The sequence below is a fragment of the Podarcis pityusensis genome (genome assembly GCF_964106645.2).
Source record: "Podarcis pityusensis genome assembly, chromosome: 18".
NCBI lineage: Eukaryota > Metazoa > Chordata > Lepidosauria > Squamata > Lacertidae > Podarcis > Podarcis pityusensis.
Window position 1 is genome coordinate 5,645,848 of NC_138043.1, and position 16,522 is coordinate 5,662,369.

General features: G+C 45.6%; 1 protein-coding gene across 2 annotated transcripts in view; it reads right to left on the bottom strand.

Annotated features, from left to right (window-relative positions):
- Positions 1–9,984, bottom strand: part of HNRNPM (heterogeneous nuclear ribonucleoprotein M) — a 28,049-nt gene extending 18,065 nt beyond the window's left edge. The window contains exons 1-5 of one of the 2 annotated variants that reach the window (XM_080988939.1): positions 9,804–9,984; positions 6,514–6,686; positions 3,003–3,055; positions 1,972–2,073; positions 1,435–1,635 (exon numbers count right to left, since the gene is read on the bottom strand). In XM_080988939.1, the coding sequence (XP_080845065.1) occupies positions 1,435–1,635; positions 1,972–2,073; positions 3,003–3,055; positions 6,514–6,686; positions 9,804–9,979 (705 nt within the window). In that variant the 5' untranslated portion in view covers positions 9,980–9,984. Of the gene's footprint in view, positions 1–1,434; positions 1,636–1,971; positions 2,074–2,179; positions 2,662–3,002; positions 3,056–6,513; positions 6,687–9,803 lie in introns of those variants that run through there. The other variant, XM_080988938.1, reaches the window with a different exon arrangement.
- Positions 9,985–16,522: the final 6,538 nt, after the last annotated feature.

Here is a 16,522-nt window from a genome sequence, read left to right on the forward strand (position 1 = left end):
TTAGGTTTCTCTCTTTCTCCCTCTGATCTGTTTTCCCTAAAGGCATTTTCTACTTTGCAAAGCCAGGGATCTCAAACAGTGGGTGGTGCTGTTTTGGAGACATAAGGATCCAAACATGAAAAAGGGGGAAAGAAGAAGACGACTGGTAGGATTAAATAGTTCGCTTGCTTTTTCCTCTATCCTCCCCATCTCTTCTTTCTTTTAGGGAGGGGTAGGAATCGCCATGCTCCCACATCTCCGTACATCACTTAGCAAATGCTAGATGCTTTAAAAAAGAAAACTATCAGTAGGGGTGTGGAGGTTCAGTGCAAGACCTCTAACAACCCTCACCATCACACTGCCTTTTGGGCATGAAGGAAAGCAGAGGAGGGATAAGAAAATACACTCAAAATATCCTGCTTCATACAGGCAAAGGCATGTTAAGATGTTCAGCTGCCCTGACGCCAGGGCTAGAACTTTCCCAAGAAGCTGCAAAATCACCAGGCTCCTTAAGGGACAACACAGATGACACAGCGCACGAGCAAAGGCAAGACAAAGGGTGGTGGGAATGTAAAAAGGTGAAAGGCTTCTGGGAGATGATATATAACGAATTGAAAAAAATGTTGAAATATATATTAATAAAGAAACCAGAAGAATTTCTCTTGGGAATTCTTGGAAATGATATAAATAAAAAGGAATGCAAGCTTTTTTATATGCAGTAACGGCAGCAAGAATACTATCGAGAGCCAGTGTGGTGTAGTGGTTAAGAGCGGTAGTCTCGTAATCTGGGGAACCGGGTTTGAGTCTCCGCTCCTCCACATGCAGCTGCTGGGTGACCTTGGGCTAGTCACACTTCTCTGAAGTCTCTCAGCCCCACTCACCTCACAGAGTGTTTGTTGTGGAGGAGGAAGGGAAAGGAGAATGTTAGCCGCTTTGAGACTCCTTAAAGGGAGTGAAAGGCAGGATATCAAATCCAAACTCTTCTCTTCTTCCTCTTCTATTGGCCCAAAAATGGAAGCAAGAAGAATTACCAACGATTGAAGAATGGAGGATGAAATTAATGGACTATGCAGAACTTGATAAACCAACGGGAAGGATCCGAAACTGGTGGGACCAGAAGTTTACCGAGGACTGGACTAAATTTACAGATTATTCAAAAAGTATTTGTGATGACCAGATGACGTTTGTAGGCTTGCAGGAAGCTCTGTGAGGATTAATATTAGAAATATTGCAAAAATGAAGAAGGAGATGAGTTGTGTTATAAATGTAAAGGCAATATTAAGTTAGGAAATGTGTAAGAAGTGATTAAGACGGAGGATTGTCAGAGGTTCTGATGGAAGCCTAATAAGAGGGTATTTGTGATGAATTGTGTGGTATGTGTTATAATTTTATATTTTAAAACTAATAGAAATATATATTTTTTTAAAAAAAAGGCAAGACAAAGGGGCCACTCACATTGGCCACAAAGACCGTGCTCCCAAGCCTGCCTGCCTGCAGGGCATGAATGATCTCGTTGGGGATGTTTGGGTTATTGAGGATGCTGGGAGGGATGTTGATCATCCCGGGGCCTCCGGGACCAGGGCCGATCCCCATCCCGCCACCAGATGCAGCCATGGCCTTCTGTACGGCTCTCCTCACATGCTCTCCATCAGGATCCTAGAACAGAAAAAAGTGGGGAAAGGTTTAGGCAAGCTCTCATCCTGCAGAGCACCCGGAAAGCCAACTGTCTAAGAAAGCTAGAGCTCAGGGAAGCATTCGTGCTCAACCTTCATGCTGGTAGGATGACTTCCAATGTAGGCAAGAGCACTGAATCATGTGAGTCCTGGAAGGGGGAAGTGATAAAGGCCAGACATAGGTTGTTCAGCCCTTATAAGAACTATCCTGTGGCACTGGGATTCTTTTGGGGGGGGGGGGGGGCCTCCACTACACTGTCTTATGGAAGCGAGCCAGGGCAGGGGGAGAGACAGGCAGCTGCAGCCTCCACAGGCTCACCTCCTTCACTTTCAAGGGCCGCCCGCTGAGGCTGTGCTTGTTGAGAACCTCCACAGCCTTCTTCATGCTCTCTTCCATCTTGAACTCGACAACACTGCAGGGGGGAAAGGAAAAAAAGAAACCCAGAGAGAATCACAAAAGGCTCCCGGATGTCACCCACGCCCCCTGCTACAGTAAGGTGGTTCAATAAGGTGGTTCAGCTACTTACGCACATCCCTTTCGACGTGGAAATTTCATGTCAGGCAGGGAGGAGGAGAGCGCAGAGCAGGAAGGAAAAGGAACAGGTCAGTAAAGAGCCAGATGAGCTTAAGATATTTAAAAAGGATACTTGTTTGTCTTTACAGTCGTTAAGGTCAAGATTTTGCTGTTTTAACAAGCGGCAGAACTATTTGCCTGCATCCTAGAAGCTACATGGCTAGGGCTGACGCAAAAGGAGTAATGATATGCAGACAAGACTCCCAACTTCTCTCAGAGACGTCACTCTTCGAGCTCCTACTTGCCTCTAGGACATCCAACCTCTAGCCACTCTACCCCCAAAAGAAATCAGCCTTCAGGGAAGAGTCTGAAACTACCTTCCACTGAACTGAAAAGCAATGGACGCCTGCAACAGCTATCTTCGTTTTTTACATTTAGACACAGACTGCCATGGAGTTCTGACATTTATGCAACCTCTCTCTTCCACACCGAGCTTACAAAGATCAGCAACGAGAACCACGAGAAACATTTAGGCTAAGGATTTGGACGTTCATGTACCAGTAAAGAAAGTACACAAGGACCCATGCGTAAGTCATACAGCCAAACACCAAAGGAGGGCAGCAGAGGGTTGCTGCTGCGTCTAACATGCCCCATGTCCACCTCCTCCCCCCCACACCAAGCAGCTCTGGGGCAGCGCCGACGATAAAACCATACACACTACGCATCCCAAGTTCATTTGGTTCCACACCGTTAACAGTTACATTATTTACTTTTTTATCATTATTTTTTTGGTCATGTAGTAAAAATCCACGGAAGAAATTCTCTCGGAGACTTACCCTTGACTTTCCTTCAGCGTCCATTAAGAGCTCCACGTATGTTACCTCACCAACTACAAATGAGATTCCAGACGGTACATAGACCAAGGGGAGAAAGCCAAGAAAACAAGGGGGATTTAGAACAATCGTCAACAACCTTATATGGAGCCTTTGCCTTATTAAAAGCCCAGGAACACTCCACATTTGCTCGTCCACCGCAACTTGGCGTTACAGGTGTGTGATATGTATCAAACCAGAGTCGAAGACATATCCTTGATTTCCTCACCCTATGTTACCATGCCTTTCAGTTTCCCTCAGGCTTTGATGCCCGTTCATCTCTGGGGACCGAGACAAGAGATGGAAACCTCGCATGGGCTATTGTTGCCCTCTTTAGCTAAAGGCTCGAAACTAATTAACGCTTAAGAATATTAAGAAGGGCACTGCTGGATCTAGTCCAGCACCCTGTTCCCAGGGAGGCCAACCAGACAGATGCCTATGGGAGGCACACAAACAGAGCCACTCTCCCCACAATAGTGGAGGCAGCCTTCAGGGTTATCGTACCTGTTGGCAGCCTGATCCTCTGTTAACTTGTCTAATCCTCTTTTAAAGGCACCCAAGTCGGTGGCGATCGCTGCCTCTTGCAGGAGGAAATTTAATAGCTTAACCATGTGTGAGGAAGCCCTTTCTTTTGTCTGTCCTGCAATCGTCCCACATTAAGCTTCACTGGATTACTCCTAGTTTTAGTGCTATGAGACAAGGAGAAAACGTTTTCTCTATCCAATGCATCATTTTAGACACTTCTATCTTGCCCCCTTACTTGCCTTTCCTCTATACTGGAAAGCCCCTTCCTCATAGGGGAGTTTAGAGTCTATTTAACAGAAGACCAGGTTGGTTTTTTCTACTCCCAAGTTGCCCCTGAATTCAGGATTCTATTTATGCCATGTGGCTAAATCTTGAATTTACAGGCATCTCCTACTTTTCCTCAAAGGAGCTACAGATAGTTCAAAAGGGTTTACACTTCAACCTGACTCCTCTCATCCAACTAGTACAACACACTAGCCCTTTCCACTTCCACATTTCTTTCTCCACAGTGACCAGATGTGAGTTTTCCAATACAGATTTTGCTTTGCGCCGCTTTTCAGCAATCAAAAAACCTGCAATTCTGGTTTCCGCCATTTGCTGCTGCTCCCCATGTCTGGGTTAAAATAAGCGTCATGGGGGGCGGAGGGAAATGCTACACTTTACGCTAGAAAGCATGTGATCTACTTAAATTATCGGGCTGAACTTCACAGCCCAAAACCCATTCCTCCCAAACACTGTCCTAAGAGAGAGGCTTGAAACAGGTCCCATCCCACAAGGGGTCTAAGTCCAGACCACATCACTTTGCCAAAGCTCTTCTGAGTCAACACCGGGTCAGCATTTGAAAGCAGCCAGGCGACAGTCGCATTTTGCAACTGGCAACAGGCCTTTTGCAACTGAATGGAGATGTCCAGGCACCACTTTTGAAGTCTAGCACCTCCACCTGCCTGTCCTGGTGAATAATCCAGTTCCCAGAAGCCACATGGCTCCTAGATTTTGTATCCCATTGCTCTGTGTACTGTTTTAGGTGGAGGAATATCAAGAACACTGGCATAAAGTTAAATAATAGTAAAAAAGGATAACGTACCACACACCTGTAACGTTAAGTTTCACCAACAAGTGATAAAACTGAAATGACTTCACCGAGAGGAGGACACCATTAAAAACATTTCGAAGAGAGGCATCCAAAACACACCAGGTGAGATCTGAACAGACCACAACACTTAAAAGTCTTCTAAACCATACTTACTGGCACCAAAGATGCCTCTGGAGTTACTATTATAAATCCCACGGTTGTTGAGTGATGGAGCAGCAGTCTGTCACCTCAGTTTAGCTGCTGCTCCTAAACCTGAATCTGTGGGCCCTGTAATTCTTACATACAAAAACCCAAAATGCTAACTGTTTTTAGAGCCACATTCCTAGTTCTTGGAACTATGGTGACTTGCATAGAGAGTAATTAATTTGGACTGCCTTAAGCAATCGTTTTTGGTGAATGGGGCTGGGGGGGGGGGAGCAGCTTTAAGCGATGCCAGATTAATCAACTCTGGGCTGCAGTCACAAAACCCAAGAACGCTCTCATCTGTACATAACACACTAAACTATCTGCAGAGAGAACGAAGAGGATTTCTCTTTTTTTCCTCCCGGGATCACCTGCCAGGATAAGCAGCTGAGCAGAGCAACAAGAGGAAAAGCGGTCCCACGTTAAGATTTTGGCATCCACGCGAGCTGAAGGAAAGGCCGAAAACACACAAGCTCAGCGCAGGGCTTGCAGTGGGACACAGCTATGAACACACACGTTCCTATTCGCCAATATTTCACGCACGGCGTAGATCAGTAACTGTCACGTTCCAAAGCGGCGTTCCATTCAATGTAACGAAACCATAGCTGGAAGGAGGACCGGACAGTTAGCCTGTGAATCCACCATCTGCTGAAAGCTACTGAGATCTCTGGGGCTACCAACACGCACCACACTGAGTGTTAACATGTTACGTGTGAATGGGCCACACATCCCTTAACGGGGTTGTGCGTGTAATCCCCATTTGCCTCAAGGGAACCTTCCCTGCACTTCCTTAGGCTCCTAAGCACGTTAGCCATCGTTCTCCACTTTAAGCCACGGGGACCCTAAGTTTCAAAGCACGTGACCCAAATTTATTTCCCAATTTATAATGCGTTTCCAGAGATGCCCTCCAGGAGGATGGATTCCCTCCCCCCCCCTTATTTCCCCCCTAAATATTTGCTCTGTAGCTCATTATTCAGCTATGAACAGATTATAGTTTGGTTCCAATTCTGTGTTGACTTTTTGGATGAAAAATATGTCTGTGGGGGGAGTTCTTTATTTGAAACGTGGTGGAATCGCTTCTTTTGGCCAAATTTCCCCCGGAACTGTAAATCTTTGTAAGGATTTAGGACAAAGCTATGACCAGAATGGAGGAGCCAATCAAGTCACCCTTTTGCAAGACAAAAAGGGAAAGGTGGGGGAAGGCAACCCATCCTCCTTTGGAGTTCACTCTTAAACGGTCCTGGATATTCAACAACGAAAGCAAGATTGCATCAACCAGGAGGAAGGCTGCTCTCCTTCTCCTCAGCAGCAAAACGTGTCCAGACCCATGAAAGGCTTCAAAAGCATTTCCAATATTTGAAAGGGGGGAAAAAGCTCACACCAGGCCCTGATGATAGAAGCCTCGCCTCTTCCAAGGGACTGCAAAGACTCTTTTGCTCTGAAGCCTTCTAGACAATGCCAAACACCTGCACACACAGGACGCATCCTGTGAGGGCACAGCAGCTAGCATGCACCATCTGGAGAGCCTGTCCTCAAAAAAAAACCTTGCTTCTTCAACATAGCTACAGCTACCCAGAATCACCTCTGGCACGCTCCCAGCTTCAGAAGGAGGGAAAATTAACGCCATGGGGAAGGGCGCAACGTTGCAGCTCAAGCATATGCAGAGCTGTTTACCTTTCTCTTTGACTAGATCTTTGAGGTACTGCCACTTCACATCGAAGGGGATGTTGGTAATGAAGGCCCGGTATCTTTTCGAAGGGCTGGCATAGGGCTCAAAGCGACTCCCTCCTCCACGCTTGGCACTTTTCTCCTTCCTTTTCTCGTTCTGGGTTGGCCGCTCGCCTTCACTGCAAAGAAAAGAGGCCTACAGTTAAGGTATTTTAGAAGTTACCCAGCTCAAACCCTTCCAGCATTTAGGATCCAAAGCCAAAAAAAGGGGGGGTATACACACACACACTCGGTATATTAGTACAGTGGTACCTCTGGTTGCGAACGGGATGCGTTCCAGGAGTCCAGCTGGATCCCGAGATTTTCACAACCTGAGAAGCGGTACACCGCTTCTGCGCATGCACACATGGCAGTAGACCGCTTCTGCGCATGCAGCAAAACACTTCCGAGGTTTGTCGCTTATGCAACCTGAAATTTACATTACCCGAGGTGCTACTGTATATCTTTTAATGTTAGCTGTGAATCTGGAAAATGTGCTCCCTGCCTTGCAGGACTTTTCCCACCAGGCCAGGGAGGTTAGGGCTACAAAAGCTGAGGCTGCTGAACAGACTCTTGGACTGAGGTGTTATTAAACAGAAAAATATTAATTAGTAACAGCAGCAAAAATAAAATAAAATAATTATCCAAAAATTTCATTTATTATGACTGCTTTTGTTATGTATGGGATGAGGTGCGTATTTCCGTGTTGTAAGCCACCTTCAGCATGGTACAGCCTTCAAACAATAAGATTACGAGAAGTTAAGTGATTGGTTGATTCATTCTTGTCTCCCCGCCCCTGGAAGGGGACTCAAGGTAGCTCATGCATAAAAAAGCCCACTAAAAAACTAGGCGGGGGACGACAACAATTAAACATACATATTTTTTTTAAACAACTATTTCTACTTTTCAGGTTTATACATTTCCTTAATTTAACAATAATTTTAACATTTCAAAGCTTGACTTCCTTCCCGCTCTTTCTGTGCTCTTTCTGTGCTCCCTGAATTTTTTTTTTAAATATCTTCCGCATATCCAAATTCATTTAATTTGCTCATTTAATTATCTACTTTAAATATATACTCTTATGAAACTGCAGGTCATTACAATAATCCTGCCAATGTTTTTTTCTGTTTGCAATTTATCTGTAAAAAATGTTCAATAAACCATTTCCATTCTTTTACAAAACGTTTATCTTGATTTCTTATTCATTTAATTTGCTCATTGAGTTTAAATATACCATATACTCTTATAAAATTGCAGGTTTAAACATTGATAAAACTAACATATCGCAAAATTGCAGAGCTGGAATGGCGTTGGCCTCCCTCAGGGATGTCCTTCTTACAGAGACAGCTTTACTTACAAGGTGTGGGGGGGGGGGCAATATTACTGAACTTTGATTTTATATATTGTTATAAGAAAAACTTTCCCTTATGGGGTACCCAAGAGCCTGTATAGAGTCTTTATGTAGGTTCTCTATTGGTAGGAGAAAATAACAAGAGGCCAACCAGAGAATATTGAGAAGCAAAGGAGCTAGTAAGCTTGATCTTTATTAAACTGTTGCAACAGGGTCTCCCACTCACCCCACGCAGGGAGGGAGGGACCCAGAACATTGGTGTGTAAGCTCTTATACAGTATAGACATTTGAAATTGCCTCCACTGTAGCTCAAGACTACCCCCCAAAACATCATGCATACATTACAGAAAGAGGTGGTCCCCAGCAGAAATTTGAATGTGTTGCTTCTCTCCTGTCTGCCAGAATTCCTGATATTGTAATGCCTTATCTGGTTGCCTTTTCTGGGCAGCCTGGCCATTCCTCTGAAATGGTAAAATACTTACAGTGGTGCCCCGCAAGACGAATGCCTTGCAAGACGAAAAACTCGCTAGACGAAAGGGGTTTGCGTTTTTTGAGTCGTTCCGCAAGACGTTATTTCCCTATGGGCTTGCTTCGCAAGACGAAACGTCTTGCGAGTTCTTGCGAGTTTGTTTCCTTTTTCTTAAAGCCGCTAGGCCGTTAATAGCCGCTAAGCCGCTAATAGCCGTGCTTCGCAAGACGAAAAAACCGCAAGACGAAGAGACTCGCGGAACGGATTAATTTCGTCTTGCGAGGCACCACTGTAGTTCCTGAATCTCTTACGCGTATTGACAGTGTGCTCAGCTTAACAGAGATACTTGCCATGCTGTATTTGCAAAGGGAGCTGTAAGCCCCAGTCAAAAGACAACTGCAAAAAGTTTTCCCCATTTCCTTCCTCCTTGAAGACACATTTGAGGTCAATTTAGGAAGAGTCAACATGGCTTCAGGATTGCTCTCCTGCACTATTTCAGACACGTGGTTTATATACTTATGTATGTGTTTGCCTTGTACATTTATGAATATTATATATGTGTGTGTGTGTGCGTATGTGTGTATATGTCTATATATATGTGTGTGTGTGTACAGTGGTACCGCGGGTTAAGTACTTAATTCGTTCCGGAGGTCCGTTCTTAACCTGAAACTGTTCTTAACCTGACGCACCACTTTAGCTATTGGTGCCTCCTGCTGCCGCCGTGCCACCGGAGCCTGATTTCTGTTCTTATCCTGAAGCAAAGTTCTTAACCTGAAGCACTATTTCTGGCTTAGTGGAGTGTGTAACCTGAAGCGTGTGTAACCTGAAGCGTACGTACCACTGTATTATATATATATGTGTGTGTGTGTGTGTATCTGTATATATATATATATATGTGTGTGTGTGTGTGTATATATATATATATATGTATATATATATATGTATGTATATATATATATATATATGTGTGTGTGTGTGTGTGTGTATATATATATATGTATATATATATGTATGTATATATATATATATATATGTGTGTGTGTGTCTCTCTCTTTATATATATGTATGTGTGTATATACATATATATATAGACCTCAGAATTCCTATAACCATATTATTTTTTCACGGAAAACCTCAACGACTTCTCTGCTGAGACCCATCCCTCTTGGCCTCTCCCCCCCCCCCCCAATTTCTCTCTCTCCTTTTCGTTTCGCGGATTTGGCGGGCGAAACCAAGCCAGGCCTTCGCTTCCAGGCGGGCTCGACTAGATGTCCCTCGGGACCCCTTACTGTTCCACTTCAGCCGAGTTAGTGGCAGAGACTAGAGAATTGGGGGGGGGGGGGAATGCCTCCGTTCCCGGATGTGGCGCGCAAATGCCTCTTTTCCCCCCCTTTTCTGAGGCGCCCCTCGACCGGCTTCCTCCTCCTCCCCACGTACCTCTTGGGGACGCCCTCCCCGACGCCGTTGCCAGCCCCGTTGGCCGCCGCCATCCCTCCTCCGGCCAAGGCCCCGGCCTCCGCCATCTTGGCGCCGCCGTCCGAAACCGCCGCCGCCACAGCCGCCGCCATTTTCTGCTCCTTCTCAGCCCGTCGCCCGCGCGAACGAGTGCGCATGCGTCACTCCCTCTCTCTTCCCCCCCCCCTTCCCGCCGCCGCTCCGCCTCAGCCAATAAGGAGCAAAGCCCCGGGGAAACACGCCCCCTCGGTTCATGGTCCTGGCGGGAGCCACGCCCCCTTGTCCCTCCTCCCGAAAGCCACGCCCCCTCTCCTCCTCACATTTCTCGAGATAACCACGCCCCTCCTCCGAGGGCCACGCCCCTTCTCTTCCTTCCGTGAGCCACGCCCCTTTCCCCCTCAGTCCTCGAGAGAGAGCCACGCCCCCTCTCCAGAAACATCTCCTCCCCTGCTGCTGCTTCGTTATTTGGATAGGAAGGACAGTAGAGATAAGGAAATGATAGAGCGGCCACGCAGCCCGGACTTCCGGTATTCTCTTCCCGTTGATAAACTTCAATTCCCGTCGTCCTTGACCGGCGGCCTCGCTCTCTAGGGATGACGGGAGTTGTAGTTCATGAAATATCCAGGCCTAGCCGCCTACGATAACTCTCTTCGACGCAAGGCGGCCAGCCTCGATGATTGATGTGGGGTACGGAGTCGGAATCCAGGAAAAGGCGGGCCTTTTCTCTATGAGAAGTGAGAGGAGGCCGCTTTGCCGGCAGGGTCTCCATGGCAACGCGGAGGGCGGAGCCAGAAGAGGGCCGCTCTGCCCCGCCAGTCTCTATGCTGCCCTTTGACCCCAGCTGCCAAAAGAGTTTGAACTTTAGGCGCTCTCCCTATATTGAAAGGAAGAATGTGCCATAAATAATTTCAAAATAAAATAAAATTTCAAAATAAAATAAATAAAATAATTTCAAAATAAAATAAAATTTCAAAATAAAATAAATAAAATAATTTCAAAATAAAATAATTTCAAAATAAAAAAAAAATCAGCAAACTTAAAGGGTGCAGTTCTTTTTACTTCCTCACTTTCTCCCTTTTTCATTTGTGAAACAATATTATTTTAATTCATTTACAAACAAAACATACAGAAACATAAAACCCAAAGAACGAAAACCGATAAAACGTTTAAAAAGATCTATTTGGTTTCCAAACGGGCTGGCTCCATTTTTCTAACTCGGCAGCAGGGGGTTGGGCTAGATGACCCTAAGGCCCCGTTCCAACTCTGCAATTGTTCAGGAGATTGATTTTTGGCACCCTAGAGAACCAGAAACAAAAAATAAAAAAAATAAATTCCCTGGATGATACTGTGATAGGAATTTTGAGGCTTAGATATATGGTAATGTTCATAAGCGTACCAACCAAGCACGTACATAGATCAGCACAGGAAGACCAACCTGGAACCATTTTGATTCCTAAACTGACCAAATGTTTTCTCTGCAAGGTCAAAGTGGGAAACCTCCCCATTGTCTCTTTCCTCACAAATCCTGTCATAAGGGAACATTTAAGATATGAATAGGGTGTGAGCCTGTGACCTGGCCCAGGAACTTAGTATTTATCACTGCAAAAGACTGGCCAGGCTCCCAGGCAATCCAATCAAGTAACCTGCCAGACAGGAGATAAACAAGGATAGGAGAAAAACAACATTCAAATTTCTGTTTAGACTTCCTTTTCTGTGATGTAGGTATGATGTATCTGGGGGTGGTGGTCTTAGATTACACCCCTTCTGTGATGTATGTATGATGTTTCTGGGGGTGGTCTTGATCTACAGGATGGGAATTTCAAAAGTCTTTATAAGGCCTTGCGTGCCATTTTTCTGGGTCCCTCCTCTCTCCTGCGTGTGAGGGGAGCACCCTGTTGCAACAGATGAATAAAGATCAAGCTTACTAGCTGCTTTGCTTCTCAATATTCTCTGGTTGGCCTCTGTTATTTTCTCCTACCGATAGGGAACCTATGTAAGGACTCTATATGGGCTCTTGGATACCCCATAAGGGAAAAGGGCAATTTTTGTTTACAACAATACATTTTTTCTTTCCTCCACCCTTCCCAAGACATCTCTTCCCAGTTCATCAGAAAGCATCTGCATGAACTTCATGCAAAAAGGCTTTTCCTCCCTTTAGCATTGAGAAAGCTTCCCTCAATTGGCAGAAGGAGGGAGATAATGCAGCCAGGCCATCCATTCATTTATTATTTCATTTAAAAACCACCTTTATCTTCCAAGGATCTCGAGGTGGTGTCCATGGTTCTCCTCGTCCCTGTGAGGTAGGTTAGGCGACTGACTCCAAGGTCAGCCAGTGAGCTTCATGGAGATTCGAACCCGGCTCTCCCAGGGCCAGCCCAACACTAGCCATATCTCACCTCGGGATACTAAGGAAATCAGAGCACAGGGTATGTATAAATCCCTTGCGGGTTCAAACTCCAGGAATCCACAGCTATGTCAAAAAATCACAGCTGTGTCTCCTACCTTTAGGGTGCCAGGAAACCCAAACGCATCTGGATGATGTGGAATAGCAAAACGGATTATTACGTAGGAATGGCGATGTGAAATTGACAGGAGGCTGAATCGATCCTCTAGAAAGCTACTCAGCCTCCCTATTTCCTTGCCTTTAGAAATTCAAGTGCTTGGCCACACATCCCTTTTGTGAATGAAATGGTTTCTAAATAGCGTCTTTTCTGAACCGGATGATCAGGCGTGTTTTCTGAATTAATTCCAGAAATGTTCTTAGGTGCATCTCTTTGCAAGTAAGAGCTAAACATCTTGAGTCAATAGGACAATAGTTTATGTTTGTTAATCAATTTAATTTGTTTTACTGGTGATTTGTTAATCACTCTGTATGACTTATGTGGGTGGCGCTGTGGGTTAAACCACAGAGCCTAGGACTTGCCGATCAGAAGGTTGGCAGTTCTAATCCCTGCAACGGGGTGAGCTCCCGTTGCTCGGTCCCTGCTCCTGCCAACCTAGCAGTTCTAAAGCACGTCAAAGTGCAAGTAGATAAATAGGTACCACTCCTGTGGGAAGGTAAACAGCATTTCTGTGCGCTGCTCTGGTTCGCCAGAAGCAGCTTAGTCCTGCTGGCCACATAACCCGGAAGCTGTACGCCGGCTCCCTCGGCCAATAAAGCAAGATGAGCGCCGCAACCCCAGAGTCGGCCATGACTGGACCTAATGGTCAGGGGTCCCTTTACCTTTACCTTTATTATGTTCTCTAACATGTTATTCTTATTTATTGTTTGTAAGCTGGTCTGGGGTTCATTTGACTGAAAAGCAGCATGGAAAGATAAGACATCAAATCCAAATCAAAGTAGCGGTTGATGGTTTTAGAAATTAACATGTAATTAAAGCCAAGGAACCATGTTCCCTTTTCTCTTCTGTAAGATTGGCCCTGCTGCAGCAATATTAAAGATGCCCTTCTCTTTTCCTCAAGGGATTTTTGTCTGAAATGGTCTATGTCCTTTTATTCTGGTATTTTCCACCTTGAAAACAGACCTTGAGAAGTGAAATTTTTTATGACTTTTAAAATATACAGTGGTACCTCGGGTTAAGAACTTAATTCGTTCCAGAGGTCCGTTCTTAACCTGAAACTGTTCTTAACCTGAAGCACCACTTTAGCTAATGGGGCCTCCTCTTGCTGCCGCTGCGCAATTTCTGTTCTCATCCTGATGCAAAGTTCTTAACCTGAGGTACTATTTCTGGGTTAGTGGAGTCTGTAACCTGAAGCATATGTAACCTGAAGCGTCTGTAACCCGAGGTACCACTGTATATATATTTGGCAGGTGCACCCTATAGTTCCACAAAAATCCGCACACCAAAACTCCTACACGGTTAACCTGATTTCTGCTTTTAACATTTTTAACAGGGTTTTTATGGTATGCACCAGTTGCTGTAAACTGCTCTGGTTTTTTTTTAAAAATGAATTAGCTTATGTAGACTCACTACTATTAATGAAACTTAAGTTAGGCACGTTCATTCATTTACACGTGTCTGCTTTTGGACTAAACCCTGCTTGGATACAGCCCAAGTCTTAGGATACGTGCCACTATAACCCTTGATAAAAAGATACCATAATAGGTCATGGGTAGGCAAACTAAGGCCCGGGGGCCGGATCTGGCCCAATCGCCTTCTCAATCCGGCCCGCGGATGGTCCAGGAATCAGCATGTTTTTATATGAGTAGAATGTGTTCTTTTATTTAAAATGCATCTCTGGGTTATTTGTGGGGCCTGCCTGGTGTTTTTACATGAGTAGAATGTGTCCTTTTATTTAAAATGCATCTCTGGGTTATTTGTGGGGCATAGGAATTGGTTCATATTTTTTTTTCCAAAATATAATCCGGCCCCCCACAAGGTCTGAGGGACAGTGGACCAGCCCCCTGCTGAAAAAGTTTGCTGACCCCTGCAAGTGGTTTACATGTTTTTATAATAATGATAATATACAAGTAAGCATAATTTCTTAAAAAACACGGCAAAAGTTGGCCCAAACTTCACTACAAAGTACAAGGGAGGCTGCAGACGGGATCAGGACTGGTCTTTTAAAGACGTGAGCCAGTCTTTTAAGTCTGCGAAGCTCCTTCGCTTCCAAGTCTCCCATGAATCCCAAACATGCCCCTAGTTCTGAACACTGGAGACCTGCTTCAGTAGAACTGCCCTTTTCCCAGCGGAAGTCAGCCGACTGCCACAACGGTCAGCCGAACCGCAAAAGTGCCTTTACATCCACCCCAATGAAGACACTATTCTGTGTGCTGTTTTTTTAATTGATGGGATTTTTCAAGATGAAGAAAAAAATGTGCAATCAGGAAAGAACAGAGAAGACCCAGACTATGGAGGCAGAAATCCATCCTGGGCTCTGTGCAACACAGATGTGTCGAGAGAAGGAGCTATGTGTCGTGTGGGTTTTTTAAGGTTGTAAGGCTGGCAGTAATAGGTTTCACCGCACTCAACTCTCGTGTTTGATTGCAGTCACTACATTTACCATTTTTAACTCTCTGAAAAGTGACTTTGCAGTTTAAGCTTAAAGACTGGGGGAAAGTAAATATTGCTGTTTAAGCTTAAGGTAAAGGTACCCCTGCCCGTACGGGCCAGTCTTGACAGACTCTAGGGGATGTGTGCTCATCTCACTCTAGAGGCTGGGAGCCAGCGCTGTCTGCAGACACTTCCGGGTCACGTGGCCAGCGTGATGAAGCTGCTCTGGCGAACCGGCACCAGAGCAGCACACGGAACGCCGTTTACCTTCCCGCTATAAAGCGCTACCTATTTATCTACTTGCACTTAAGGGTGCTTTCGAACTGCTAGGTGGGCAGGAGCTGGGACTGAACGACGGGAGCTCACCCCGCCGCGGGGATTCGAACCGCCGACCATGCGATCGGCAAGTCCTAGGCGCTGAGGTTTTACCCACAGACTATAATTGCTGGGGGGAAGTAAATAAATCAACTGTTCATATTACTGTACACGATATGTGTTTTGATGTTTTTTTCTTTTCAATTTCCAAAGTGTCTTTTATACTTTAGCAGAGCTGACTGTAAAATTCTGAAGATAAGCGGGGCAGCGGAGATTAAGGACCAACTACATGGATGGATTGTGAATTGAACTGTGCATTGAACAGGGACCGAACTGGTTCCTTTTTCGGAGCGGGTGAACGTGAAGCAATTCCTCTTTAAAATGAACTTTCCGTATGCTCTTCACGGATCAAGTGCTCAGAAACTTTTAGCCCTTTCCCCAGCGTGGACAGACCTTTCCTTCCACGCCGGAGAGTATGCACAAATTATTACAGCAACGAGCTGCCGAGACTTCTCAAAAACTACCACTCAGTCAGTCGCAACCTTCTTTTTTTTTTAAAAAAAGAAAAACTTCTCCAGTCCCAACATTGGTTCAATTTTTTTTTCTTTTTTTACTCCTCCTGGGATTATTATTATTATACTTCAAATCCATTCTCAAACGCACAGAATCCTCTGGCCGGGAAGAGAAACATCACTGACAAAGAAACAAGAGGGAGGGGGGGACGAGGGAGGGGGCTCGGCGCTCCCCCACCCCCAAAAATCTATGTAGTGCAAAAACAGGAAAGGGGGCTTGGAGAGACCCCGAGGAAAGAAGGGCGCAAAAGAGGAAGAAACTTCCCTCCCACCCTCCAGTTCTTCGGAAGAGCACCAATTCATTCCCAAATGCAATCAGATGACAAGCAGATCTGCACATTGCTTTCCCCCCGCTTCTTTTCATAACAGCTTAGAAAGTCATTGCAAGTTCTTGAAAATACACCCGGTGTGTTTCGCGGGGTGGATATTTATTGCAGAGGTGCCCTTGGCTTCCTCAGACATTTCCCAGCTGCTACCCACAGGGACAGCAGGTATTAAACCGCTGGGGGTTAAGGACTCATCGATTCTCGAGCCTTCCCCGAAATGCGGCAGCCGCAGCGGTTGCTGCGTAGGAGAAGTTGGGCGGCGGCGAGAAACCTCCACAGCAAATGCTCCACCGGGTGAAACTGACAAAGCACAACGGCCTTGAGGTGAGCGGGGTGGTGGTGGTGGTGGTGGTGGTGGTGGGGTGTCGAAGCAGCAGCAACGGGCAGGTGGCCTCTCCGCATCTCTCGCGGGGACGTTTGTTGGGACGACATAAAAAAAGGGGCCTGGACACAAACAGCAACAGCAGCAACAGCGACAACACCAGGCGTGGAAA